At 33.1% G+C, this 27,786-nt stretch overlaps 1 protein-coding gene across 3 annotated transcripts in view; it reads right to left on the reverse strand.

Annotated features, from left to right (window-relative positions):
* The window catches only part of STAG1 (stromal antigen 1), a 409,713-nt gene that overhangs the window by 52,571 nt on the left and 329,356 nt on the right, over window positions 1-27,786 (reverse strand). For all 3 annotated transcript variants that reach the window (XM_034995271.1, XM_034995264.1, XM_034995275.1), the window contains 6 exons: window positions 27,107-27,199; window positions 26,912-27,001; window positions 26,568-26,771; window positions 25,134-25,204; window positions 23,636-23,723; window positions 5,681-5,761 (listed from right to left, as the gene is read on the reverse strand). In XM_034995271.1, the coding sequence (XP_034851162.1) occupies window positions 5,681-5,761; window positions 23,636-23,723; window positions 25,134-25,204; window positions 26,568-26,771; window positions 26,912-27,001; window positions 27,107-27,199 (627 nt within the window). The remainder of the gene's footprint in view (window positions 1-5,680; window positions 5,762-23,635; window positions 23,724-25,133; window positions 25,205-26,567; window positions 26,772-26,911; window positions 27,002-27,106; window positions 27,200-27,786) is intronic.

Raw genomic sequence — 27,786 nt, forward strand, 5'->3', positions numbered from 1 at the left:
AACAAGCTGGAATTTTCAGAGGAGACACTTCAGTCAAGAGGGTAATGGAGGAATAAGTTTTGCAGCTAAATACCTCAATAACTTACAGCTACCCAAGGGATGTTGATTTTCTTTAACTTAGAAGACTAGGAATAGGGCCAGGGTCCAGAAGGCAGGGATGTTTGCCCCAGGCCCTCCCTACTGCTGTCTATAATAGGAACATGCAGGGTAAGGCAGAGAGCTACAAATTTAAGATTACAGAGAGTAGGACAGCTCCTCCCAAGAGGAAAACAAATATTGAGGATAAATTCTAGATCCCCAGGCCAAAAACGGCAATAGGGGCATTATATTAGCCCTAACTCTTATTTACCTGGCTCTTTAAATGTCTTTGTATCTGTCCAGAAGGAGCTGAAGGAAGAAGGATGTTTTCTGTTAGAGAAGAGAAACTGAAGGCTGCTTCTACAGGACCAGCACTAGGGGGCACCGGAGCAAAGTATACTGAGCATGACCTGTGGGACTGCCAAAGAGCTTCAACTCTGGAAATTAGGGGAACAGAGGAAATACCCATTGGTAAAACCCAATGCACTTCTAATTCAAATAAAGATCTAATCCTGTTCTTGATATAGTCTTTTCATATACTTTATCTTATGAAAGTGTTCACTGTTGTGTTAAATTATAACTTGAATTTAAACCAAATATAACTACCATTCATAATTTTCTGAATGACAGTGTTCATGACAATAGAGAAGAAAAATAAATTTTAGAAAGTACTCTCTAAAAGCAATTTGGCAATATATACCAAGGCTTAAAAGTATGTACCATCTTTGACCCAGCAGTTCCATTTCTAAGAATATAACACAAGATGAAACAATGTAACACAGAACAAGCTTTTGCACCAGAATGCCCATCATGGCATTAATTTTATTCATTAAAATGCTTAAACAACCTAAATATCCAAGAGACAAGAGTTGTAAAATAAATTATAGTATAGCTACACAATGGACTATCATGCATACATTAAAAATACTATCTACAAACACGTCTTAGAAACTGAAGGAAATGTTGATTGAAGAGACACAAAATTTTGTAAACTGTAAATACATTACGGTAAGACTGAAGTAAGTCAGAAAAAGTACTGCAAGAAAACACACCAAAATATTAACAGTGATAGTTATCCACAGGTGGTAAGATTCAGAAATTTTATTTATATATTTTTTACAATGAACAAGTACTTAAGTAAGAGAGCCTGAATTTATGAAAACCAATCTATTTTATACCCCAAACTAGTAAGTATAATTAATTAAAAACATAAGTGACCTCCCTCAGAGGTTTAAATGAATTTCTATAAATGTGAGTAGAGAAAAACAGTAGTTAGCTGTCTAATTCCTCACTAGCAAAATGGTTCATTTCACATTAACATAGTAATTGCTCAATGACAAAAACCAAAAACAATTCATGTAAGAACACTTTCAAGCTGTCTCTAAATGACCAACATTATACATGTTAAATATATAGACCCCAGGAGGCTAGTGTATTAAATTTAATTTTCAGTAAACAAATTAAAAGGAAAAAAAGGATAGAATGCATTACCAAAGTCTTCTGTATACTTTAACTGTAACTCACTGGCATTAGAAACAGGTATTTAAAATCACAGTAACTTCTCATTAAACGTATTCCATTGGGGATACCAAATGATGAAAAAAAAACCTGGCTATGTGACATAATTTACCTAACTTTTCAGTACCCAAATGATTAACAGACATTGTCAGCTTGTGTTCAGCAAGGAGTCAACCGATGTGCCCTTAGAAAATTTGTTTAAAAACAATGAAACTCTAGAATTAGTTGTATTAAAAGCTTAATAATGGAAGAATTTAAAAAGTGCTAACAGTAAAACTACTAGACTGAGATTCAAAAGACTTGTGCTCTAAGTTTCAGATCTTAATCACGTTCCAATGTTTCTAAGTATCAGGTTCCTTATCTGTACAATGGGATTATCATAACATCCACTTTATAGAATTATTAGGAAGACTTAATGAAGTTAAGGCATTTAATTCAAGTGATAAAATACCAACAAGGTAATAATAACAACAGTGTCCCCTTCTAGGCCTTATCTAAAACAAACAGGTCTCATCAAATCACTTTCAAATTTCCTTATAGCTCACATTTATAAACAACAGAATAATACTGCTACAGCAAATAAGATACAGGACACACTATGCATTTTTCCAGTTTTCATCCAAGTTCAACAACTCTGAGTTATATGTAATAAATCAAAACCTAAGATTAGGATGGGAGAATCAGGATATTTCTGAAGCTTTTGTGATAAAATTATCACTGTTAGATATAGTCTTCAACAAAAACAACCCCTCAGACAGTATCAAAAGGTATAAAGCAAAAATGAATTTCTCTCCTTCGTATTCTTGCCCCCAAAGAATTTCTCTTTCCCAGAGTTAACCACTGTTAAGATTCTCATATATCTATCCAGACATCTGCAATTATAGCAGTTATTAACCTTAGCAGATTGAAGAATTTTATTTTATTTATTTATTTATTAAAGATTTTATTTATTTATTTGACAGAGAGAGACACAGTGAAAGAGGGAACACAAGCAGGGGGAGTGGGAGAGGGAGAAGCAGGCTTCCCGCGGAGCAGGGAGCCCGATGCGGGGCTCGATCCCAGGACCCTGGGATCATGACCTGAGCCGAAGGCAAGTGCTTAACAACTGAGCCACCCAGGCACCTCAGATTGAAGAATTTTAGAGCTAGAAATGATTGGCCCAATACAACTTTCAATTTTGTAAATAAGTAACCTGACACAGATAAGTGGTTATTTTAGTTGTTATTAATATCTGGAAAGCATTTCACAATAGATAAAATGCTTTGACATACCTTATCTGTTTTAAAATTATTCAAGCGACTTGCCTTAAGGTTATTTACATAACAAACTAATGATGTGGCTGGAACTATAGTTAGGAAGTTGATATCTTATCGGGGGAAAATTAATAATATAGATTAAATTCATACAAAGCTTATGTATATGGATCTTAAATTTTCAAAGATATCCTACATCACAAAAGGGATTAGAAAGTTCGGCAATTACTGATCTAGTAATTATTATATAAAAGAGTCATTACAATAATTGTTTTAAAAGGAAAAATCTTAGCAATGAGAGATTAATTTTTAAAGTTTGCTTGTGTCTTGCAAATTCATGCTTTTCAAGATTATCACTTAGAGAACCACTTTTAAATGACAGCTATAAATGACACCCAATGATTATTGAATATACTTTAGTTAAAAAAAATTACCAACAACTTCAAAATGAGAAGAAATAATTTGAGAGACACTTTAGTAAGGAGAATTTCACGTATGATATAAATGCACACAAAGCTTTATACAGAAATCAACTGAACAATAAAGCACTTAAAAGATGCTGCAGCATTTTCTGACATAAAGAAAATCAGTGTTGACCACAAGAGCTGCATTGCCACTTGGCAAGGACAATTACGAAATCTGCATTATGAGAAATGATAAAAAATGAAGATATCTTTTATTAGAAGAATGAGTCAGACCAAAATTAAACAGAAAGCTAAGGAATTTCAAAATAATTCTACTGTAAGAGGGCTAAAAAAAAATAGAAAATATTCAAAGAAGTGGGGTCAAGAACAGAGATTCTCACTCCAATTATGGAATATAGTTGCAAAAGAACAAAACTGAAATTAAATTTAATAGAGGAATTAACCATTTAATTATGCTAAATTTTTGGGCACATATATAGTCCAAATTTAATAAATGCAAAGAATCAATATTCAGCCAAATAACAAACAGCTCAGATAACCTAAATGATCTCAGAAAAAAATGGAATACCAAAAGCAACCAGATGAAAAAATCAAAATAAAAGTAAATTATGTGTAATATATAAACTATCAAATTTTAACATATATATTCAATCTCCTTTAATTTTACCATATTAAGGAACATTTCAAAAACATGAAACCATAATACACTTTAAAGTGACTTTAGTTACTAATAAAAGGTTAACTTTGATTTTTGCTTTTCAAGACTAAAATTGTCAATAAAATATAAAAACCAGGAGGCTAACTAATACATTACTGTTGCTCTAACTGAAAATAAATAAAAACCCCAATTACTTTCTAAAGGCAGAGATATCCTCAAATTATTAGTCAGGAAAGAAAAGAATGCTCCATATCATGCTGGTGGTTCTATAATGTATTAACCTTCTTTACTAGTTGAACAGCCTCTGTTTTGTTAAGATGAGGATATGTAAACACTGTAATATATTTACTTGGTTCTTTATTAAGTGTTTGCTCTTTATAAACATATGTCCAAGCTCTCTCATTTCATGAAACAACTGAAATATATTTATTTATAATTATGTTTGTATCAGATAATTCCAAGGTATAAATAGCACTTTTTGGGTCTGTTTCTCTTCATGGTTCTGTTCATGGTTTCTTGTTTACTTTTAAGTTGAGTAATTTTTACTATAAGTTCATTTTTCTTAAAATTTTATTTGCCTTTTTTTTTTTTTAAAGATTTTGTTTATTTGACAGAGAGACACAGCAAGAGAGGGAACACAAGCAGGGGGAGTGGGAGAGGGAGAAGCAGGCCTCCCGCGGAACAGGGAGCCCCAGTGCGGGGCTCGATACCAGGATCCTTGGATGGAGCCCCAATGCAGGGCTCCATCCCAGGACCCTGGGATCATGACCCGAGTGGAAGGCAGACACTTAATGACTGAGCCACCCAGGCGCCCCTTATTTTCCTCTTTGAGGCAAATTCCTTCAGAAAGGACTTACATTTGATTGTGTTAGGTGCTTGGAGATACCACCAACGAATATTTTAAATCAAAATCCTAACTTGCTTTTTAAATTTTTTAATGGACCACTGAAGTAGGATGGACTTAGGGTGGAAACCTACATGAAAGCTCACTCACGGTTATAAATTTTCATGAAAGACCTATTTTCTCCCCTTTATTCAATGACAAATTTTAAGACAGGCTATTTTCCTTATATTCCCCCATAAATGGAGCTGTTGTAGGTTTATTTCTAATTTACCCTTGTGCTGGAAGTAGCTCTTTAGGGTTCCAACTTTAGAGATATGCTACCTGTTAGATATTCCACCCCTGAAGGGCCTTGGGATTTGTCTACATTAGAAAATATCCTCAAGGATAGTAGGCTTTAGGCTCCCTTTGACTCTCTTGGATCCTAGTTTCATTTAATCTCTGATTTGTACTTTCCTTTTTGTTTTGAATTGTCATGGCGAGATTAAAATTAAAAAAAATTATCTAACAATTTGTTTTTAACAAGAGTGTTATTTAGTTTGGGCCCCAAGGTGCCATAATTCCATAACTAAGAGCTACATAGCATTACCTTCAATATTATTCTCTTTTTAATAGCATGTCACCTATCCAAGCTCTTGTGGTTTCTACTACAGTTATTTCTTGTAAGACTTTTAACTTTGTGTATCTATACAACTCTACATCTATTGCTTGAAGAACTGGTTATCTTTCAAAGAGGTAAAATATACTTACTCATAGGATAAAGCAAGAGTTGATAACAATAATTACTATATATTTCATTAAAATTATAATTTATTATAATAATTGGTAACAAATTATTAAATAATGATTTAAGCAAGGTTACTTTATTTTAGTAATAACTCTTCTGCCTTCAGAAACTCTTACTTACTTTGGAAGGAGAACCATCAGTAATTTTCACCAACTGCCAAAGTATCGAGTAATGGGAACACTGCAGTGCCTGTACGACTATCTGTATCAAATAAAAAAATTCAAACAAATGAGACATAATTTATGTTTGCATAGTATTAAGAGAACAATGTTTATCACAGTTTTTTCTTATAATATGGTTTCAAGTCCAAATTTTTGTAGCATTAATAAGAATGTGTAAAATAGTATTTGGTTAAAAAAAGACAAACCAACATATCAGTCTAAAGAATAAAGATATAATGTATGTTGATAAATATGGACCCAAATATCACTGCGCTTTAAACAAAAATCTACTGTTATGAATATTTTGCTTAGGTTTTTAAAGGGAGGTTGAAGAAATCATTTTTATGCAGATTTTATAATTAAATGATGATTTTAAAGCATTTTTACTATGAAATAGAACATTCATACAGAAATGTGCATAAAATATTTAATAAATTAATATAAAGAAAAATACCTTTGTAATCACCATCCAAATCAAGAAATAGAACATTGCTAGCACCTTCTCCCAATAAAATGTCTTTTTTCCCCCTCTAAAGATAATAGTCATTTTGACTTATCAGTCAGTACATTTTAACAACCCAAGTCTGCACCTCTAAATACTGAGTTTATTACACACCTGGTTGTGAACATTACACAAATGGAATCATGCAATATGAATTACTTTGAATCTGACTTCTTTCATTTTAACATTTATAGTTAAGATTTATACATAACTGTTGCATGTAGCTGTAGTTCATTATTTTTTGGTCTTGAACTATATTTAGAATATCCTATTTATTCATTCTATTGTTGATTAGCTGGTTTTAGGCCATTATGAATAATGTTGCTACAAACTTTCTTATATATGTCTCCTGGTGTCCATGCATGCATTTGTCTAGCTCAGAGGTTCTTGAAGTTTTTAGTTCTCAGGACCTCTCTCTTAAAAATTACTAAAAAATTACTCTCAAAAAAACTACATTGCTTTTGTTTATGTGGGTTATTTAACAGATTTATCATATTGGAAATTAAAAATAATGTTTCAAATACGTATTAATTCATTTAAAAATTAAAGTAATTGTATCATAATAAAGTATGTATTTCTGAAAAAGAACTAAATTTCTAAAATGAAAAACATTTAGTGGGAAGAATGATAGTTTTACATTTTTATAAATCTCTTTAATGTCTGGCTTAATAGAAAACAGGGTTTCAAATGTGCTTCTGCATTTTATTAAAATATGCTGTTTTGATTGAAATATATGAAGAAATCCAGTGTCACTGATTAGCTGGAAAAGGAAGGCATATTTTAATAGTCTTTGCAGGTAAATGTGGATATTCTTTGACAGGACACCAATACTCCAATGTACATTTGTGAGAGAATGAGAATGAAAAAAGCAAATAACATCTTCCTCTTCTTATGAAAATAGTTTGACCTCATAGATGTGCCCTGGAAATCACCAGCGCTCTCCAAACTACACTTTGAGGGCCACTGCTCTAGGAATAAATTGCGGGATTATATAGTATGTGTATGTTTAACTTTATGGATTTATTTGTTTATTAAAGATTTTACTTATTCATTTGAGAGACAGAGACAGGAAGAGAGAGAGAAAGCATGAGTGGGGGGGGGGGCGGGTAGAGGCAGAGGGAGCAGACTGCCTGCTGAGCCAGGAGCCCGATGTGGGGTTCGATCCCAGGACCTAGACATCACAACCTGAGCCGAAGGCAGACACTTAACCATCTGAGCCGCCCAGGCGCCCCCAAGAGCACTATTTTAATGTAGTATTAACTTACATTAACTTATATCTCTCTCTCACTAATGGAGATGGGCAGGTTTTCATTTTTTTACTGGCACTGAATTCTTGTTTTGTGAAAACTTGTCTCTGTTTTTCAGAGACAAATAACAGAATTCAGGAAAATAAAACTGATTAAGAATTATAACTACAGGAGAATTTCATTGTGGATAGGGCTTTTACTACATTTTTGTTTGAATACATGTCTTTACTGCAATAAAGCATAACTAATAGTATATTCCATTATTATAATATCTCTATTATCTTCCCCACTTGATAAACTAAAAACTGTAAGAATAAATATATGTAGATAATAAATCAAAAGAAATCAGTAAATAGAATGCTGAAGGAAGTGGTTAGAATTTTAGCTGATTTTACTTCAAAAGTTTTAGGTTTCAAATCACATAAGCAAAAGATATCTCCAATGTCCCTATTCAGCACTAAAAATAAATAATCAGAGTTAGAGGAATGAGTAGTGCTACTTTTGATGTAACACCAGTGAGATGATGTCAGGGTTTTATCAAACATAATAATAAATGATTGACTCATGTCAGAATGCCAGAAACAAGACTACTGAAACACTGTCAAGTTAAGAACTTTAATGCTAAAGAAATCACCTTACTATATAGAAGATGCTCAGTACAGTACACGTATTAGTACTGAGACAAATTTTGATAACCTCTAATTTAGAATATAAGGTACACTGATAAAGTGATTTGTGTGGAAGGAAAAGAGAATATTAAAAAAAAATTATCTTCAGTTTGAAACAACCGAATTGTTAAATTACTAGAAAAGTAATATACAAATTAACATTATCAATGGGAAATTAAGATATAGAAAAAAGTAATATTGAAGAATTGCTTAATTTTAGTTACCATTTCTCCTAATCATCACAAATATAATTTCCTTTCCTTATACATTTCTACTGATCTATATACTAGGAACTTATTCAAACTGTCCCAAAGTTTTGCAGAAGTTTCTTGGAGGTGATTATGAGGGAAGGAGACACTTGATCACTCCAATACTTATTTCAAACAGAGCATCCCCATTTTCATCTGTTTCATATATTGGCGTTCATCATGCATTTACTTTAAGGGATCCACTGCATTATTTTAAAATAAAAAGCTCACTTTCATTGACTAGGAAGCATTTTGCCTTCTCACAGGTATAATTATATAATACAGCTGATCACATTTGAAAAGAAAATTTAGAACACTTCCTTCTGGGCTTTACACATCAGTCATACTGATATTGTATATCCTCCATACTAAGTGATGTTATCCCAACTTGTCCAGAAGTCATTTATTCAGCAACTTCATCTTTCTGTAGTATAGACAGATGAAACAAGGACAAACTGAAAAAGCCAAAAGAGATTGTTTTAACCAATGAGGACCAAAGTCCTTCTGCCTTTCCTTGATTAATACTCTGACCCTAGAGAGGATCTTTGATAATTATAGCAAATACTGGGCTGATGACAAAGAATTTCTTTTGACCCTACCCCTCTGTCCTCTTGTTTCCATTAGCTAACATTGTTCCTGGGAGGACATGATAATGTGTACTGCACATTTCTGGGCAAAAGTAGTTAAGAAGCAGGAGTGCCTTTTCCATCTTTTACTCTCCTACCTACCTGCAGGATATCAATGACCCAGGAGAACCTCGGTCCTTGAGTAAATGGGTGGTGCAGTGACATCCCACTTCCCTTAATTGCACTTTATAGGTATGGGCGTGAGAAATAAATTTCTATTGTGTTAAGCCACTAAGATATTGAGATTAATCTATTATAGCAGTTAGCATTACCTTAATCAACATAAAAATGCTTAGTCCTTTCCCTTAATAATTACTTTTACTTATTTAAAGGAACCATAGCTCTCATCTTTGATTAACAGATTGAATTAATGAGTATCATTCAACCTCTGGCTAATGGTATCACACATCTTGAAGATGAACTGAAGATTACTTTCCATGTAAATAAAGTCCAAACGATAAGCTCCTAGAATGTTTATGTTTAGAAAAACTGAATTTTGGGGGCACCTGGGTTGCTCAGTTGTTAAGCGTCTGCCTTCGGCTCAGGTCATGATCCCAGGGTCCTGGGATCGAGCCCCACATAGGGCTCCCTGCTCTGCGGGAAGCCTGCTTCTCCTCCTCCTACTCCCCGCTGCTTGTGTTCCCTCTCTCACTGTCTCTCTCTCTCTGTCAAATAAATAAATAAAAATCTTAAAAAAAAAAAAGGGCACCTGGGTGGCTCAGATGGTTAAGCATCTGCCTTCGGCTCAGGTCATGATCCAAGGGTCCTGGGATCGAATCCCACATCGGGCTCCCTGCTCAGTAGGGAGCCTGCTTCTCCCTCTGCCTCTCTCTCTCTCTCTGTCTCTCATGAATAAATAAATAAAATATTAAAAAAACAAAATAAAAATCTTAAAAAAAAAGAAAAACCGAATTTTTATGGAAAATAAGACTATATAATAAGGAAAAAATGATTATGCATATGTAATATATACATGTGTAGATACATATCATCTACATATATAGGCTATGTTTAAAATACTGAAATCAGGGCGTCTGGGTGGCTCAGTTGGTTAAGCGTCTGCCTTCAGCTCAGGTCATGATCTCAGGGTCCTGGGATCGAGCCCCACATCGGGCTCCCTGCTTTGCAGGGTGTCTGCTTCTTCCTCTGCCTGCCACACCCCCTGCTTGTGTGCTCCCTCCCTCCCCCCATCAAATAAATAAATAAAATATTTTTAAAAAATAAAATAAAATACTGAGAATCTACATAATAGCTGTGGGATATATTGATAGGGCTCTTTCACTTTTCTGTTTGCAAGAGACTTTAAGGGAATGGAGGATCAAATTTTTTTTTTTTTTAAGATTTTACTTATTTACTTGACAGAGAGAGACACAGCGAGAGAGGAACATAAGCAGGGAGAGTGGGAGAGGGAGAAGCAGGCTTCCCTTGGAGCAGGGAGCCCGATGCGGGGCTCGATCCCAGGACCCTGAGATCATGACCTGAGCCGAAGGCAGATGCTTAACGACTGAGCCACCCAGGTGCCCCGAGGATCAAATTTTTTAGTGGATAAGTACATGACAAAAGAGTGAACTAAACTAAACTAGTCTGCTTCTCATATCCAATACTGGCCTATCATATTTAGAGTAGGTTAGTATGAGTGACAATTAATATCCCCTTTTAAAAAAAAGCCTTTAGATGCAAATTAATAATCAGCATGGCTTACCAAGAATGTAAGGCTGACAAATAAACATAAGAAAAGATGTTCAACATCATTAGCATTAAGGAAACGTACATTAAAAGCACAATGAAATAGATACAACTACGTACCTACTAAGTTTGCTAAAGTAAAAACAGTATCAAGTGTTGATGAGAATGTGGAACTGGGAGTTGCACACTACTGGCAGGAATGCAGAATGATATAGACACTCTGGAAAATGGTTTGGCAATTTCTAATAAAGTTAAACACACACTTATACCCTAATACCTGCAACTGCACTCCTGGGCATTTACTTTAGCAAAATGAAAACTTATGTTCAAACAAAAAGCTCTACACATATTTTCACAGCAGCTTTAGTTGTGAGAGCCAAAATATGGAAACAACCCAAATGCCTGTCAATAGGTGAATGGATAAAACAAACTGGTATATCCACACAATGGAGGAGAACTGATTAATTTAAAAAATGCACCAACTATTGATTCAAACAACTTGGATTAATTTCAAAGGCATTATGGTCAGTGAAGACATTATGCTTACCAAAGACTTTATGCTCTAAAGAGTTACATACTTTATGATTCCATTTATTTGGAAATCTCAAAAAGAGAAAACCACAGTGATGGAAAACAGAGCAGTAGTTTCCAGGAGATGTAGGTAGGGCAAGCATCTAACTATAAAGGGACAACATGAAGAAAAAGGTTTTCTTTTTTTATAGGGGATATTTTAAAGTGGGATGATGAAAGGGGTATTTTTAAAAAGGGATGATGAAAACTGTTCTGTATCTTGATTGTGGCGGTGACTACATAAATCTAGACACATGTTAAAATTCATAATTTTACATAAAAGGAAAATAAGTCAATTTTACTGGATAATTAAAAAATAATAATATGGCAAAGAGCAGAGTTTGCGGTAGTATTTTTCTTAAGCAAATGCTAAGAAAAGCACAAACATTAAGACAAATCATAGTGATAAAGAAGTAACAATTCTTTAACAAAGAGGAAATATTCCTAAATTCTACATGTGCTTTGGTAATGAAGGATCATCCAATGTGTTGTATTACCAGTGGGCATAGTACACTATAAATTAAAAAAAAAAAAAATCACTAGAAGGGTAAAAAACGGAGGTAAAAAATTCAAATAGTTAAAAGTTAACTTCTGTAACTAAAAAATTAAAACTTCCCAAGGAATGGACTGCATAGCCGGCTAATGCACATTAATCCTCGGCAGTTTTGGACCCTGGAATTTTGCTGTTAAGCTTTCTTATAAATTCCAAGCAGTATTTAAAACAAGGAAGAGTGTAAAGAAAAATGCAGTATGTCAACAGTAAGTCCAGTGTGAAATATTATAGTCTTTTTTAGTGATATCTCTTCATACTAATCTCCAAAAGGGGGTTTTGTATATAGTGGAAAGCACATTGGACTACGCATTCACAACATACCATCTTAGGCCTACTCTTTAACAATGTGTACTAGCCTTTTCTCCCCAAATAATGTAGGCTTTAACATCAAAAAGATCTTGCCACTTTCCATCTCAGTGATCTGCTTAAAAGACTCAACAATTTCTGCTGATGACCTTGAAATGGTATAGTAATACAGGCAAACAGTTGTCCAAACAACATATACAGCAACACAACCATTCAGAAATCATTAAGAAACTGTAACATAATTCTTAGTGGAGATAGAATTATGGTCCTTATGAAAGGGTGAAAGTAGGGAACATCCATAATTCCAAAAGAAGAACAGTCACTTAAAGACATATTCAAAGTGAAATAAATGGTTTATGCAAATAGATTCCAAACATTTAAATATAAAAAAAGACTATTAAAATACAAGAAAAAAGAAATATTTAAATGACTTGAAAATGTGGGGAAAGGCTTTCCACGTAACATATCAAAGAGAGAAAACAACAGAAAACGACTAATAATCCTGATTATATAAAGAACATTTATAATCCAGGCATCAAGATATATAAAATTAAAAAGATTCCCACTGATAAATTATTGCAACAAATGACATAAGGCTAAGAACATTAACATAGAAAAGAGCTTATAAATTAAAATGAACTAGAGATCTGCTGTATAACATCATGCTTATAGCTAACAATACTATATTGTACACTGAAAAATTTGTTAAGAGAGTAAATCTTACATTGTGTTTTTTACTACAACAAAATATATAATACAACAAAAAGATAGGGAAACATAAAGAAAGGTAATTTTACAGAGGTATATAAATAATAACTAGAGATATAACTGTATGACAATTTAAAATAGTAATCTGAAAAAATAACACTGTTACCAAATGTTCACTATATGAACTCCGTTTTTCAAACAGACGTTTACTCAGTATCCAAGTCTTCTGCTAGAGTAAGAGCTTAAAACAAATATATTCCCTGAATCTCAGAGAAGAATCTAATGGGAACATAAATAAGTATCAACTGTAACAATTTAGTAATTGGTTTGACTAAGAATACACACACAGGGTCAGATGCTGAGGGGCAAGAAGGACTCTGTCTTAGCTAGGAAGAGTGATAATGGTTAGGAAAAACTTTCTAGAGAAGCAAAAGTGTATACTAAATCTTTAAAGAAAGATGTAAGATTTAATCTGGCAACAAAGGGAAAGTGGAGGTTGAAGGAATAGAAATTTCAAAAAAAAGCTTCACCAATAACTCAAAAGGCTGGTACAGGATAAGTGTAAGCATATACTGAAGCTAGATCAGCAGAAACCAAATCACAGAGGACCTTATAGGAGGGTGACTATACATCCTGCTTTATGCTTATGTCTTGGAATAATTAAGAGTAACCTACCCCCTCCCACCTCCCGCTTTCACTTTCAGAAGAACACTTGTTTGGACAATAACAAGGTCAACTCACTATGACAAAAAAAATCTGGATGTTATCCTAAGAATACTAGGTAATGCACAGATAGTAACATGTTCATATTTGAAGAGAAGAGTAACATGATCAGGTGTTTCAAAAATATCCCATTCACAAAAGCAAAGAGAAGTGCTTCTGTTTAAGATTTATTAAAGTAATATTTGATGCTTCAAAATAGATGTATAAAGCATAATAATAAGATTAACCTATGAACAGACAACCAAATTTAAGAACTAGTATGATACCAATAACTCTGTATCCACCTATGTATGATCTCTTCCCCATTCCTTAGGGCTGATAAACTATTCTACTAAATTTCATGTATATTATGTCCTGGCTCTTGGAAAAATACAGTTTTATCACATATACATATCATTGGACAAATACACTTTAATTTTTCTAGTTTTTGAGCTTTTCAAAAATGGTGTAACACTGTATGTTGTCTTTTGAGGGAACAGATGTACATCTGAGCCTTGCCTCTGAAGGATCTATAAAGATTAAAAAAAAAATGCAAATTTTCATGCTCCACCCCTTAAAATTTAGAATCAACAGAAACAATTCAACAACCTTTTTAAACAATTAATTTAAATAATATTTACAATCATTCTATGTACCTTTGCTAGAGAGCTGAAAAACAAGAATAAAGATTATATCAATCTATGGCTCTTAGTTCTGAAATTTCCACCATGTGATAAATGTTTTCTTTTGTTCTTGTGTTTTGGTCTGGGGCTTTCTAAACCTCAAAATATATATTGGTCAGGCTTTGAAACAGCCTTATAAGTATGAGAAATAATTACTCTTATATTTACCCTTTTGCATTTGGATAAAATTAAGGTATAATTTATATATAAAGAAAAATCTACTATTTTCAATATACAGGTTCTGCAATTTTGACAAATGTATAGCCAGGTAACCAACAAAACAATCAAGAAATAGAAGAGTTCCACCAACCCTCAAATACCCTCATGCCCTTCTGTAGTAAGTCTCTTGCCCCATTCTGGGTATGTTTTCTGACCCTATAGTTTTGTGTTTTCCAGAATATATAATAAAATTGTACAGCATGTAGTTTTGTGTATCTGATTTCTGCTACTCTGTATAATGTTACTGAGAAACATCCACGTTGTTGCATGTAGCAGTAGCACCTTCCATTTAATTGCTGAGAATTATTCTACTGTATGGATGACAATACAATTTGTTTTTATACCTTTATCAGTTGAACATTTGAGTTGTTCGCAGTTTGGGGCAATTTTGAATACACCTGCTATACACGTTCTGGTAGAGGGTTTTTTTTTTTTTAATTTTATTTATTTTAGAGAGACATAGAGCATGAACAGGGTGAGGGGCAGAGGAAAAGGTAGACAGAATCTTAAGCAGGCTCCCCACTGAGCATGAAGCTAAGAGCAGGGCTTGATCTCAAGATCTGGAGATCATGACCCGACTTGATCAAGAGTTGGAAGCTTAACCGACCGAGCCACCTAGACACCACTCTAGTATAGGTTTTTACGTGAACCAGAATTTTCATTTCTCCTGGATATTACTCAGGAGAGGGACTGCTGGGTCAGAGAAGTATCTATGTAACTTTTTAAGAAACTGCCAAACTGCTTTCTGAAGTGAATGTGCCATTTTGCATTCCCACCAGCAACGTATGAGTTCCACTGCTCTTGAAATGATTGGTAGTATTAGCTCATTGTGCTTTTAATATGCATTTCTCTAATGACTAGTAATAAGTTGCTTTTCATGTGTTTGTCATCTATCTTCTTTGGTGAAGTATCAGTTGCTTTTCCTAGTACTGAATTTTGAAAGATCTTCATCTTTTTGAATACAAGTCTGTTATCAGATATGTGATTTATAATTATTTCCTAGTCTTATATTTGTCTTTTCGATTCTCTTAATACCGTCTTTCGAGAGAAGTGTTTAATTTTGCTGAATGTGTATTTTTGAAATTTTTCAATTATGGATCATGCTTCCGATGTATTTAAGGAATCTTCGACTAACTTAAAGGTCACAAAGATTTTAACTCCCGTGTTCTTTTTTAAATGTTTTATACTCGCAGGTTTTGCACTTAGGTTTATAGTCTAAATGGCCTACTTTGAGTTAATTTTGTATATGGTGTGAAGTGTTAATTGAGATTTTTTTTCATATATATATTCAACTATTTCAGCACCATTTGTTAAAAAGATCATCTTTTCCCAAAGAACTGCCCTAGCACCTTTGTCAAAAATCAACTGACCACATATATGTGAGTGTATTTCTTTCTGGATTCTCTATACTGCTCCTTTGACCTTTATGTCTATCCTTTCTTCAGTACCACACTATCAAAGTTACTGTTTAGTCCTGAAATGAGGTAGTGTAAACATTCTAACTTTGTTGTTCTTTTTCAAAATTCTTTTGGTTATTTTATTTCTTTTGGCCTTCCGTATAATTTTTATGAATCAAGCTGTCAGTTTCTACAAAAAACCCTGCAGAGATTTTAAATGGAACTGTGTTAATCTAAGATCAGTTTGGGGAAAACTGGTATCTTAACAGTATTAAGTCTTCTAATTCATGAACATGATATATCCTCATTTATTAAGATCTTCAATTTCTTTCATTAGTGTTTGGTAGTTTTTGGCATACAGATCTTGCACATATTTTGTTAAGATTTACCTTAAGTATTTAATATTTTTCGGTGCTACTGTAAATGGCACATGTTCTTAAAATCTCAATTTTCAGTTACTAAGCAAGTGATTTTTAAATTTAAAAAGCAAGAGATGTACATAGTAAAATAGCCAACGGCATAATGGTGTTCTATTCAAACTAAGCTTCGTGACCACTATAGATCTCATTTTCCACTGAGAAAAGTTATTGTCAAACAGCTCCTCATGTATCATTCCAGAAATAATCTGTCAACTAATAGATGTCCATATATGGAGATTTTATCATCCCTTTAAATTTATATACCATTCTGCTCCTTGCCTTTTTCATTAAATTTCTTCTCACACAGAATATTTAACATCAATAATATTAACCTCATTTTTAATTTTATAGTTATATAGCATTGCATAGAATCAAAACTATCCTACCAAAGTTAACGGTCCTCTATTGATTGACACTTAGATTACTTTTAGTTTTAAGTTTTTATAAATAGTGCTACACTGAACATCTTTGTACCTACATCTTTTTACACATGTCCAAGTATGTATCTGTATTCTAAATTCCTAAATTATAAATGTCAGTTAAGGATATGTCTACTTTTGGGGCGCCTGGGTGGCTCAGTTGGTTAAGCGACTGCCTTCGGCTCAGGTCGTGATCCTGGAGTCCCGGGATCGAGTCCCGCATCGGGCTCCCTGCTCGGCGGGAAGCCTGCTTCTCCCTCTCCCGCTCCCCCGTCTTGTGCTCTTTCTCTCTCTCACTCTCAAATAAATAAATAAAAATCTTTAAAAAAAAAAAAAAGGATATGTCTACTTTTAATTTTGACAGATTGACAAACTTCTAAAGTGATTACACCAATTTATTCTTACAATGGTATCTGAGAGTATGTCAGTATTTAAAAACAAAAAACCAACAGCTCCATAAGATTTTCAGATACATACATACAGTTGAAAATTACTGGAACAGAACCTAGATTGGAAAGAGGCTGAAACTAAGGTTACTAAGACAAGAGGTAAATACTACTGTGATTCACAAGAAAAATATGAAGATTAAACTAAGGAAATGATTAAGATTAAACTAAGGTAGTGATAGTAGGGCTAAAAAGAATGATGGCAAAAGAGACACTGAGGAGGTAGAATTAAAAAAAAAAGATAAAAATCTCTTGAGATTAAGTACTGCTTCTAATATACCCTTATGTCCTGAGGATCTGACACTCAGACACATTTTTGGTCAATAATGAATATGTAGGTGGTTGTCTGGATGTGTGTGTGAATGGTGGCAAAATTTTGATATGGCATGCCCAAGAAGAGTCAGAAGTGGGTAACTGAAATAATTTCTAAGCTCAGTCAAGGAAATAAGTATGTAGTCTTCTAAGGAAAGCATCAAAATGCTTCTAAAGAAAGTGTGACTGCATTATTTACACAAGAAGTCATAATCTACCCAAGAGCAATAATGCGACTGAAGTTAAACTCAACTCCTGTATTATGTTCAGTTTAAAGAAATGTGTTGATTTCCAGTTAATGATGACAGATTAAGTACCAGTATTTAATCTCTCCCCACAATTGTCACTGAAAAAATTCAAAAGATATTTAGGAAAAATAATACAAAAAAAGAGTCTGACACGGGGCAAACATCAGAAGGGGTGGGATATCATAAAGAGCAGTAGCAAATTAGTACAAAAAATGTGAAGAGACACTGAACAAAATTTAAAAGCTTGGTTTGAGTGGGTATGCAATAGTTACGTGACATTAGGCAAGTTATTTAATATCTCTATGTTTCAGTTTCATCACCAATAAAAAAAGAATAATGATATATGTGTTTCATAGGGTTGTCCTAAGGCTTAAACAAATAAATACACATAAAGACTTAAAATATTACCTGGAACATAGTTAAGTGCAAAACAAAAGTTTTTTATTTATTTATTTTTTTCTTTTTTTTTTCAAGATTTTTATCTATTTATCGAGAGAGAGAGAATGATAGAGAGAGAGCATGAGAGGGTGGAGGGTCAGAGGGAGAAGCAGACTCCCTGCTGAGCAGGGAGCCCGATGCGGGACTCGATCCCGGGACTCCAGGATCATGACCTGAGCCGAAGGCAGTCGCTTAACCAACTGAGCCACCCAGGCGCCCCACAAAAGTTTTTTATTACTGATGCCTCGAGAGGCCCAAAGTTAGTGACATATGATTACAATTCCCTCCTTATGGGTTTACTCAGACTGTTTTGTTATATAGCAAATTTAACCAAAACAATTTACAAATGTTCTTTATTGATATTGAATTTTTAGAATCAATTCAGACAATTCTGGAAACTATATATTAAAGCAGAAGTTTAATATTCATTTTTCTTAGATGTTAGCTAAAACCAAGGTATAAAACTTACAAATATACCAACAGGAAATAGGCACAAAATCACAAAACAAAAAAAGGAGAATTTAAATATTTGTTGTCTTTATTTTACAGAAAATTGTATGAAGAAATACTATTAATAAATTCTGAAATGTGGGTTGTTTACCAGCTAATAATCACTGTGTTATGGAACTGTAGTAACTTTTAATACTTATAAGGTTAAAAATTCATTAGCATATGGGAGGGCACAAACAGACACCAGATGCCATATTCTTATTCCAGAAAGAATGGAAATGCTCAAAAAAATATCAAAAAGCACACAGGAGGAGGTATGAAAGAATTTCCTTCTGGCTAATTCTGCAACAATTTGAGCACCAAAATAAATAACAAAAGGACTAAATTTTAACCAGCTGGACAGAATAGGAATAAAGTAGCAATCCGTGAGTTCATATGAATCTTAAAAAATGAATGAATGAATGGAGATGGGCATTATATAGCAGAGGGCCAACAAATAAATGACATAAATAAATGACAGTTAAAAAATCATCATTTAATTTACCATTTTGTGACCATGACAGAAAAAAATTACTCAGGCAAGAATCAAATAGATGCTAACATTATATCAAAGTTTGATAAGAAACAGGAATATTTACAGTCTTAAGGAATCTTTCCACATTAAAAATGAAAATGGAAACTACACAGGACAGACTTGGCAGACTCCACCTTCCTAAAGTGATCAAAGTTAGTATCACCAACAGCAAAAAACTGATATCATGTGCCTCCTGATGTGATGCACTGAAGACAAATGTCATTTATTGTAGCATTCCTACCAAGAATTCATTATATGGATGAATCTAAACATGTAGATTAGACAAAACTAAGTTGAGTACATTCTATAAAATAACTGGTCTGTACTCTTCAAAATGTCAACGTCATCAAAGAAAAGGACAAGAAAGAATTCCAGATTAAAAGAGACCAAAAAAAAGACATAACAACTAAATGCAATGTATTATTCCTTGACTCCTGGGCTGGGAAAAACCTGCTATAAAGAATATTATTAATATGTTTTATATATGCATATTTATATAAAAATAAAAACATCTATATAGAGAAAACATACAAGTATGCAGCTGTGGAAAATTACTGTGACAGTAGGTGAATCAGGTGAAGGGGTAAGAGTTATTTTTTCTACTATAACTTTTCTATAATATGACTTCAAAAAATTATTATAAAAACAGATAAATTTTATAAACTTCAGTCATATTCTAAAGCTATAATAGTTAAAACAGTACTGGCATGAGAAAAGATAGATCAGTGGAAGAGGAAAGAAAAAAAAGAAGTCAGTTAACTCAGAAGGGTGGGACAAAGAAACTTCTAGTTAATGGTTACCATGGAAAACAAAGAGTCAAGCATATGGACAATAAAATTAGACAGCTAGACAATAAATTTTAATATACCTACTCTAAAATGGTATTTTCTTTGAATTCTAATTTAAAGTATAGAATGGCAATCCAAAAGGCGAGCTTGCATGGTCCTATGAAGAATTGGTCAAGTCCTGTATACTTTTTGGATTTTTAATACTGGGTATCTAAAGACATGTTTCTAGGAGCTGCTTAATGCAAAATAGTTTCTAACTGCTAAAACAAACAAGAGCATAATCTAGTAGTGATGCACAAAAACTTCATACACATGATTACAGTTTTAAGAATGTGTCTAATGACACAAATAGTAAGATATTCTATGATCATGGATTAGAAGAACAAATATTGTTAAAATGTCCATACTACCCAAAGCAAGGTACAGAATTAATGCAATCCCTATCAAAATACCAAGAGCATTTTTCACAGAACTGGAACAAACAATCCTAAAATCTGTGTGAAACCACAAAAGACCTCGAAAAGCCAAAGCAGTCTTGAAAAAAAAGAACAAAACTAAAGGTGTCACAATCCCAGATTTCAAGATATACTACAAAGCTGCAGTAATCAAAACAGTATGGTACTGGCACAAAAACATATGTAGATCAATGGAACAGAACTGAAAGCCCAAAAATAAAGCCAAAATTGTATGGTCAATTAATCTTCAATAAAGAGGCAAAGAATAAACAATGGGAAAAAGACAAGTCTCTTCAACTAATGGTGTTGGGAAAACAGGACAGCAACATGCAAAAGAATGAAACTGGACCACTTTCTTACACCACACACAAAAATAAACTCAAATGGATTAAAGACCTAAATGTGAGACTGGAAACCATAAAATTTGTAGAAAAGAGCACAGGCAATAATTTCTCCGACACCAGCCATAGCAACATTTTTCTAGATAGGTCTCCTGAGGCAAGGGAAACAAAAGCAAAAATTAACAATGGGGACTACACCAAAATAAAAACCTTCTGCACAGTGAAGGAAACAATCAATGAAACTAAAAGGCAACCCACTGAATGGGAGAACATATTTGCAAATGACTTATCTGATAAAGGTTAGTATCCAAAGTATATAAAGAACTGATACAACTCAACACCTAAAAAACAAATAATATAATTAAAAACTGGGCAGAAGATAGGAACAGACATTTCTCCAAAGAAAACATAGATGGTCAAAAAGACACATGAAAAGATGCTCATTATTACTTATTATCAGGGAAACGCAAATCAATACTACATTAAGATACCACCTCACACTTGTCAGATTAGCTAAATCCATCCAAAAACACAAGAAACAACAAGCACTGGTAAGGATGTGGAGAAAAAAGAACCCCTTGTATACTGTTGGTGGGAATACAAACGTGTAGACACTGTAGAAGACATTTTGGAGGTTCCTCAAAAAATTACAAATGATCCATGATCCAGTAATTCTCCTACTGGGTATTCACCCAAAGAATAAAAAAATACTAATTCAAAAGGATATTTACACCCCTATGTTTATTTTATTTTATTTATTTATTTTTTAAAAGATTTTATTTATTTATTTGAGAGAGAGAGAATGAGAGACAGAGAGCATGAGAGGGAGGAGGGTCAGAGGGAGAAGCAGACTCCCTGCCGAGCAGGGAGCCCAATGCGGGACTCAATCCAGGGACTCCAGGATCATGACCCGAGCTGAAGGCAGTCGCTTAACCAACTGAGCCACCCAGGCGCCCCTACACCCCTATGTTTAATGCAGCATTATTTACAATGGCCAAATTATGGAAGCAGCCTGTGTCCATTGATAAGATGAATGGATAAAGAAGAGGTGATATATATGTATGTATATATACACAATGAAATATTACTTCACCATAAAGAAGAATGAAATCTTGCTATCTGCAACAACATGGATGGAACTACAGAACAGAATGCTAAGAAAAATAAGTCAGAAAAAGACAAATACCGTATGATGTGGAATTTAAGAAACAAAACAAATGAACAAAGAAAAAAAGAGACAAACCAAAACACAGACTCTAACTATAGAGAACAAACTGATGGTGAGTGCGGAAATAGGTGAAAGAGGTGAAGGAGATTAAGAGTATACTTATCATGATGAGCACTGAGTGATGTATAGAACTGTTGAATCACTATATTGTAAACCTGAAACTAACACTGTATGTTAGCTATAGTAGTGTTTAAAAAAAAAAAAAAAAAAAGAGTATGTGTCTAAGATTAACAAAGTTCAAGCAAATGTCACATTATCTGTTCTCTTACTCTAAGAAACTAAAATAAAACGGGGGAAATAATACATATGCAGTGAAAATAAGTAACAGAAAACCAAGATAACCAAAGTCACAAGTTCTATGACAATAAATGATGGTGTAGTGAATTAAAAATGAAATTTTGACATAGTTATAATCCCCAGATGAAATAGAGATGTGCAATCCTCATTATTTTCTTGAGGAAAATGAGGAAACCAAAACAAGAAATATCTTTATCATTCCCTTTAAACTTTGAAGAACAGCTTGGGACTATTAGTGAATAGTGTTTAGGCTACTGAAAAGTTTGAGATGAACAGAGGATGGAAGTTGAAGAGTCAGCAAAAAATGAAGTAAAACAACAAAGTTAAATATTTAGCTTCTTTCCACAAACTATAATAAACACTTATAATCAAGGACATTTGTTCTTAAGAGTGGCTGTTACATTTAGTAGGGATCAAAACCATGAATTAAAACAACTTAAAAGAATAATAGCAATGATAAAGCACTGCTTCTGTGATTAACTTTTAATATATCACAATTGTTATATCTGTTGAAATTCTTACTACTTTAGTATAATAAAGTGTCATTTAGTATAATGAAGTGTCCATATTACCAAATGGGATTAGATGAGACCACCTCTAAACACCACCTATACCTAACTATGGGTTGGTATCTTGGTCTAATGAATGAGTATATGGAGTATACAAAATAACTTTAATTCTTAGAAAAGATTGTTATTGCTAAGTAACATAATTGTATGTGTCAATTAAAATTAACTAATAAATGTAACCATTAATAACTGTAATAATTATAATTGTTAAGTAACAATTAATTAACAACTTAATTCTTACATAGAATTAAATCAACTATTTTAAATCTCTTCCAGACTAGAGAAATTTGGTGAAATCCTGCTCTTTCCATTCCAACTTATACATGAATGCAAAAAGGTCTAAAATCTGCTAAAGGTCTCAAGCTTATTTAATTATGGTTCCACTACAGAAAGTAAGCCATACCTAAGGCTTACTATTATCAATATCTAGAACAGTGCCTGGAATACAGCCATAATTAGGAATTTACATCAAACCGAATTAATCAAGTTCTGAAACTGCTACTATAGTAATTAATGGTATTTTTCCTAAAAGAGTAATAATGTTTACTTTAGTATTAAATGTTTGAAATACAATATAGCAAAGATTCTCTACTTTTTTCCGGCTCAAACCTGAAGATATTATACACCTATTGGTAACATTCAATCACTAACATCTATTAGTAATATTTAATCACTATGGCAATAATTATCAAAGGAAGCAGCTGCATTTAAGAATTATCAACTACTTTCTATGTAAGGTTTTTGATAATCCTGTGTGATTTCCGAGAAGCTTAGCTTTCTAAAATGACAAAGAAGGAATATCAATAAACTCCTACCTGTTCTGGCATTGCTCCATGTTCAATTCCAGTCTTCAATAATCTGTAGCAATTACCAAATAGATCCCATTTTGTGAGATCATGAGCACTAAAATAAACAAAAATGCATTAACTTTATTCTAGAGTAGAAGAAAATTTAAATTTGAGCTCAGTTTCAGTGGGTAGAAGTATAAAATAACTTCAATTTCTTGCAGAATCGAAAAAGATTGGTAAATGTTCAAGTACTCAAACTTAGAAAGAAAGAAAAACAAGGAGAGAGGATGGAAGGAAGGAAGGAAGGAAGGAGGGAAATAAAAAGAAAGAAAAAGGGGAAAAGGGAAAGAGAACGGGAAAGTGAGACGGGGCGCGGAGACAGAGAATACATAAGCTGATATTAGAAATTAATTAAAAGAAACCAATTAACAATAAAAATTCATCCCTTTAAATGAAGATTACTACTACACAGTCAACCTAAGCCTGTATTCCATTTCATTCTTCCTAGTATTTTTAAAATACATTAAAAAAAATCCATTCACAATTTCAAAATATAAATACATGTGTATTTTTGAAAGAGATCTGCATTCACAAGAAAGACAAAACCAGGGGAAAAGAAATATGTCAAAGCTCAAAAACTTTAGTGTAGCTACAGGCTTCTTAATTGCAATAGGCAGACATTTTATTTTCTCATGAATTCTACTACTAAAATAGTAGATCAATGCCCATTAACTTTTATTTTGAAACATCAAAATATTTTTTAAAATAAGGAGTTTTGACACTAGCTGTCAACTTTTATTTCCAAATGTCAAAATATTTTCAAAACTAAGAGTTTATTTCTCCACAGAATTCCAAACAGTGTCCTTGTGTATAAAGAAATGTCTTCGATTTTAGACAGTTTTTGAATTCTGAAGTATTCATTAATGTAAGGGCTACACTTAAACATTCTTTTAACAACAAAGATCTCTATTTTCCTTTCTTTATGGAGAAGATAAACATACCCATTAACAAGGGACATATAAATTACAATTTAAAAGTAACACTTATTTCATTAATCTGAGCCTTTTTTCCTTATTCAAGTCCAGCTATTTTGTCTACACAGTAAGAGCACAATAATAAATAGACAAACAAGAACAATTCAGGAAAAAAAGCTCATAGAAATAACTTTCATGGCATCCCCCAAAATCTTTTTTATTTAGTTAAGATTTCTAAAAACTATCAAATAAAAATTATACCTCTAAACTCCAGCTTACAGAGTAAGCCCAGCAATGATACTGATTAACAAACTTGTACGGTGTACAGTATATTTGTTACACTGAATGATAAATCTAACTCCTTAAGAAATCAGATGATAATAAAAAACCGTAATTTATTTGAAGAAAATCTGATTAATAAAGAAAAAAATCACATCTTGATATTTGTTTAAAATTTCCCATTGTTACAAGGATGTTAAATATTACAAAAACAGCCTATTTTATGTTGGCTAATATAATGTTATTAACCAAATCTAAATAAAATGACATACTTATGAAAAGAGGTTAACCGCTTTAATGTGGAAAGAACATTGTAAATATCATCATCATCAGCTTCTTCTCCCTATAAATAAAAGACATTATTTCATTACCATAACTTTACTTATCCTGATATTCACACGAAAGTCTATTAATACTTACTGCCTAAAAGCATTCATTTTTATTATATAAAGAGTACATATTCACTGCTGGTAAATAAGAAAGTACAAATAAGCAAAAAACCAAAAAATAAAAAACACCCATAACTGTTACACTGAGAGAACCATTTTTGCATTTTAAACAATGTTGTAAACATTAACATCGTATACTTTTCTGATTAATACTTTAGGATAAGTTCACTGAAACTGAGTGAAAAGGTATGTACTTTAAAGATTTTAATGGTTATTTCAAAGATTTTATTGTTACTTTTGTAGCTCAAAATCACAATGAAAAATCAAAAATGGTTGAAAAAAATTAAAAGTTAAAACTAAAAGTTAGAAGTAGGAAAAAATTGGTTACATGGACTAAAAAGAAAATCCTATCAGCCTGGCCATCAGAGCACAGAAAACCGTGGGGGTTCCAAATTGGTAACACTGATTGGAGGGAGAAGGCAAGAGGCGGGAATCATAAAAATAACTATAAAAATAACCAGATGGAGATGTTTGCTGTTATCCTGGGCATACCACTGGCAAGTGGCTGTCCCTTACAAGCACACTTAATTTTTATGTTCTATTCATTAGCACATCATAAATAGTTCAGTAATATTAAAATATTTTGTAAATTAGGCCCCAGGAAAAGAAAGCGAAAAAATGAATTAAGAAAAGCCAGACCTTAAAAGGTTTTTCTTTTTTTTTTTTTTAAAGATTTTATTTATTTATTTGAGAGAGAGAGAATGAGAGACAGAGAGCATGAGAGGGAGGAGGGTCAGAGGGAGAAGCAGACTCCCTGCCAAGCAGGGAGCCCGAGCGGGACTCGATCCCGGGACTCCAGGATCATGACCTGAGCCGAAGGCAGTCGCTTAACCAACTGAGCCACCCAGGCGCCCCTTAAAAGGTTTTTCTTAAACAAAAAAAATATTAGCTTTTGTGAAACAAGTTGTTTTGGTTTTTTTTTAGGTGGGGGATGGGGAAGAGTGAGGGAGAGAACCTTAAGCAGGCTCCATGCCCAGTGTGGAGCCAGATGTGGGGCTGGATCTCACAATTCTGAGATCATGACCTCAGCTGAAATCAAGATTCAGATGCTTAACTGAGTCACCCAGGCACTCCAAAATAGGTTTTTAAAATAAAGTATAACCAAAGTTAATTACAGGATGAACACTTGTAATAATGCTGCTAAGATCTGAAAAAGAGAATTCCACTAGATTTTATTTTAAAATGGAAATGATTTGTACATTCAACTTTGAATATTAGCCAAAATTATCACATACAAGTGTTTACTTTAAAACAGACCTCTTGCAGTAGATCTTCCACAGAATGATTGAATCGATCTACAAACTCATCAATCAGCTGACTTCGAGCTATGTCAACTCTGTTTTGGATGGTATACTCTTCACTGCATAAGATGCTATAGGTTTTACTGCAGGCTTCTAGAACATCTGATTCTACATGTTTCTCCACAACAAACTTAATCTGTTTTAACAAAGCATCCAGATGCTGAGGAGGAAAAAAAGAAAAACTATTAGATTAATAAAAATAAGCATCTGTCAAATAGTAAGCCTACAGATTACATGAAAATGAAATAATCCAGTTATTTAAACAGACTACAACAGAATTTTGATTTCATAGTGTCTTACCTTTTCCATTCTACCTGTGCTATAAATTTCTAGATCAAAATACTGTGGGATTTGTAGCAAGTTTGCTACCTTCTCTGCATCTGCAGAATACTAGAAGAAGGAGAAGCAAAGAAAAAAGAAGTAACTACTTTAATAATTCAATGTTATAAGCAAACTCAGTGGCATATTATCACAGAAATGTAAATGAAATTATACCTTTGATAGCAACATAGGAAGTGTGATAATAAAATGCTCAGTCAATTTGTTTCTATCATCAATTTGAGTTTTTCTTTCTTTGGCAGTTAGCACCTAGAAATAAATTGAAATGGGCAAATAATATAATGTCACAATTTATAAATCTAGAATGTTACACAGAATGATGAAGTATTGGGAGATAATGTACTCGAGAATTTTCAGAGGAGGTTAACAAACTAATTACTAAAACAAATATCTCTAGTTTTATGCTTATTTCTAGTTAACATGCAATATTACTTTATTAAATAGCTACTTACGAATCACTAAAGTTTAGATAAATTACTACTTGTTTAGTAAACAAAAACATTTCTATAAAACCAGTTATGAATATAAAAATATTGCAAGTGAAATAATTTTTCCAGTTTTAACCTCAATATGTTAACAGTAATCTCCCCTATGTTAAACACACTTTTCTAAAAATACTTCAGAAAGTAATTTTTTTTTACTGTCGGCAGTTAAATAAATTTTCACTGATTTTTTAAAAAGATTTTATTTATTTATTTGAGAGAGAGAGAGAAAGCACACAAGAAGGGGGAGCAGTAGAGGGAGAGGGAGAAGCAGGCTCCCCGATGAGCAGGGAGCCCAACGTGGGGCTTGATCCCAGGACCCTGGGATCACGACCTGAGCCAGAGGCAGACGTT

This window comes from Mirounga leonina, unplaced genomic scaffold (genome assembly GCF_011800145.1).
Source record: "Mirounga leonina isolate KUSES-001 unplaced genomic scaffold, KU_Mleo_1.0 Mir_115, whole genome shotgun sequence".
In the NCBI taxonomy this organism is placed as follows: domain Eukaryota; kingdom Metazoa; phylum Chordata; class Mammalia; order Carnivora; family Phocidae; genus Mirounga; species Mirounga leonina.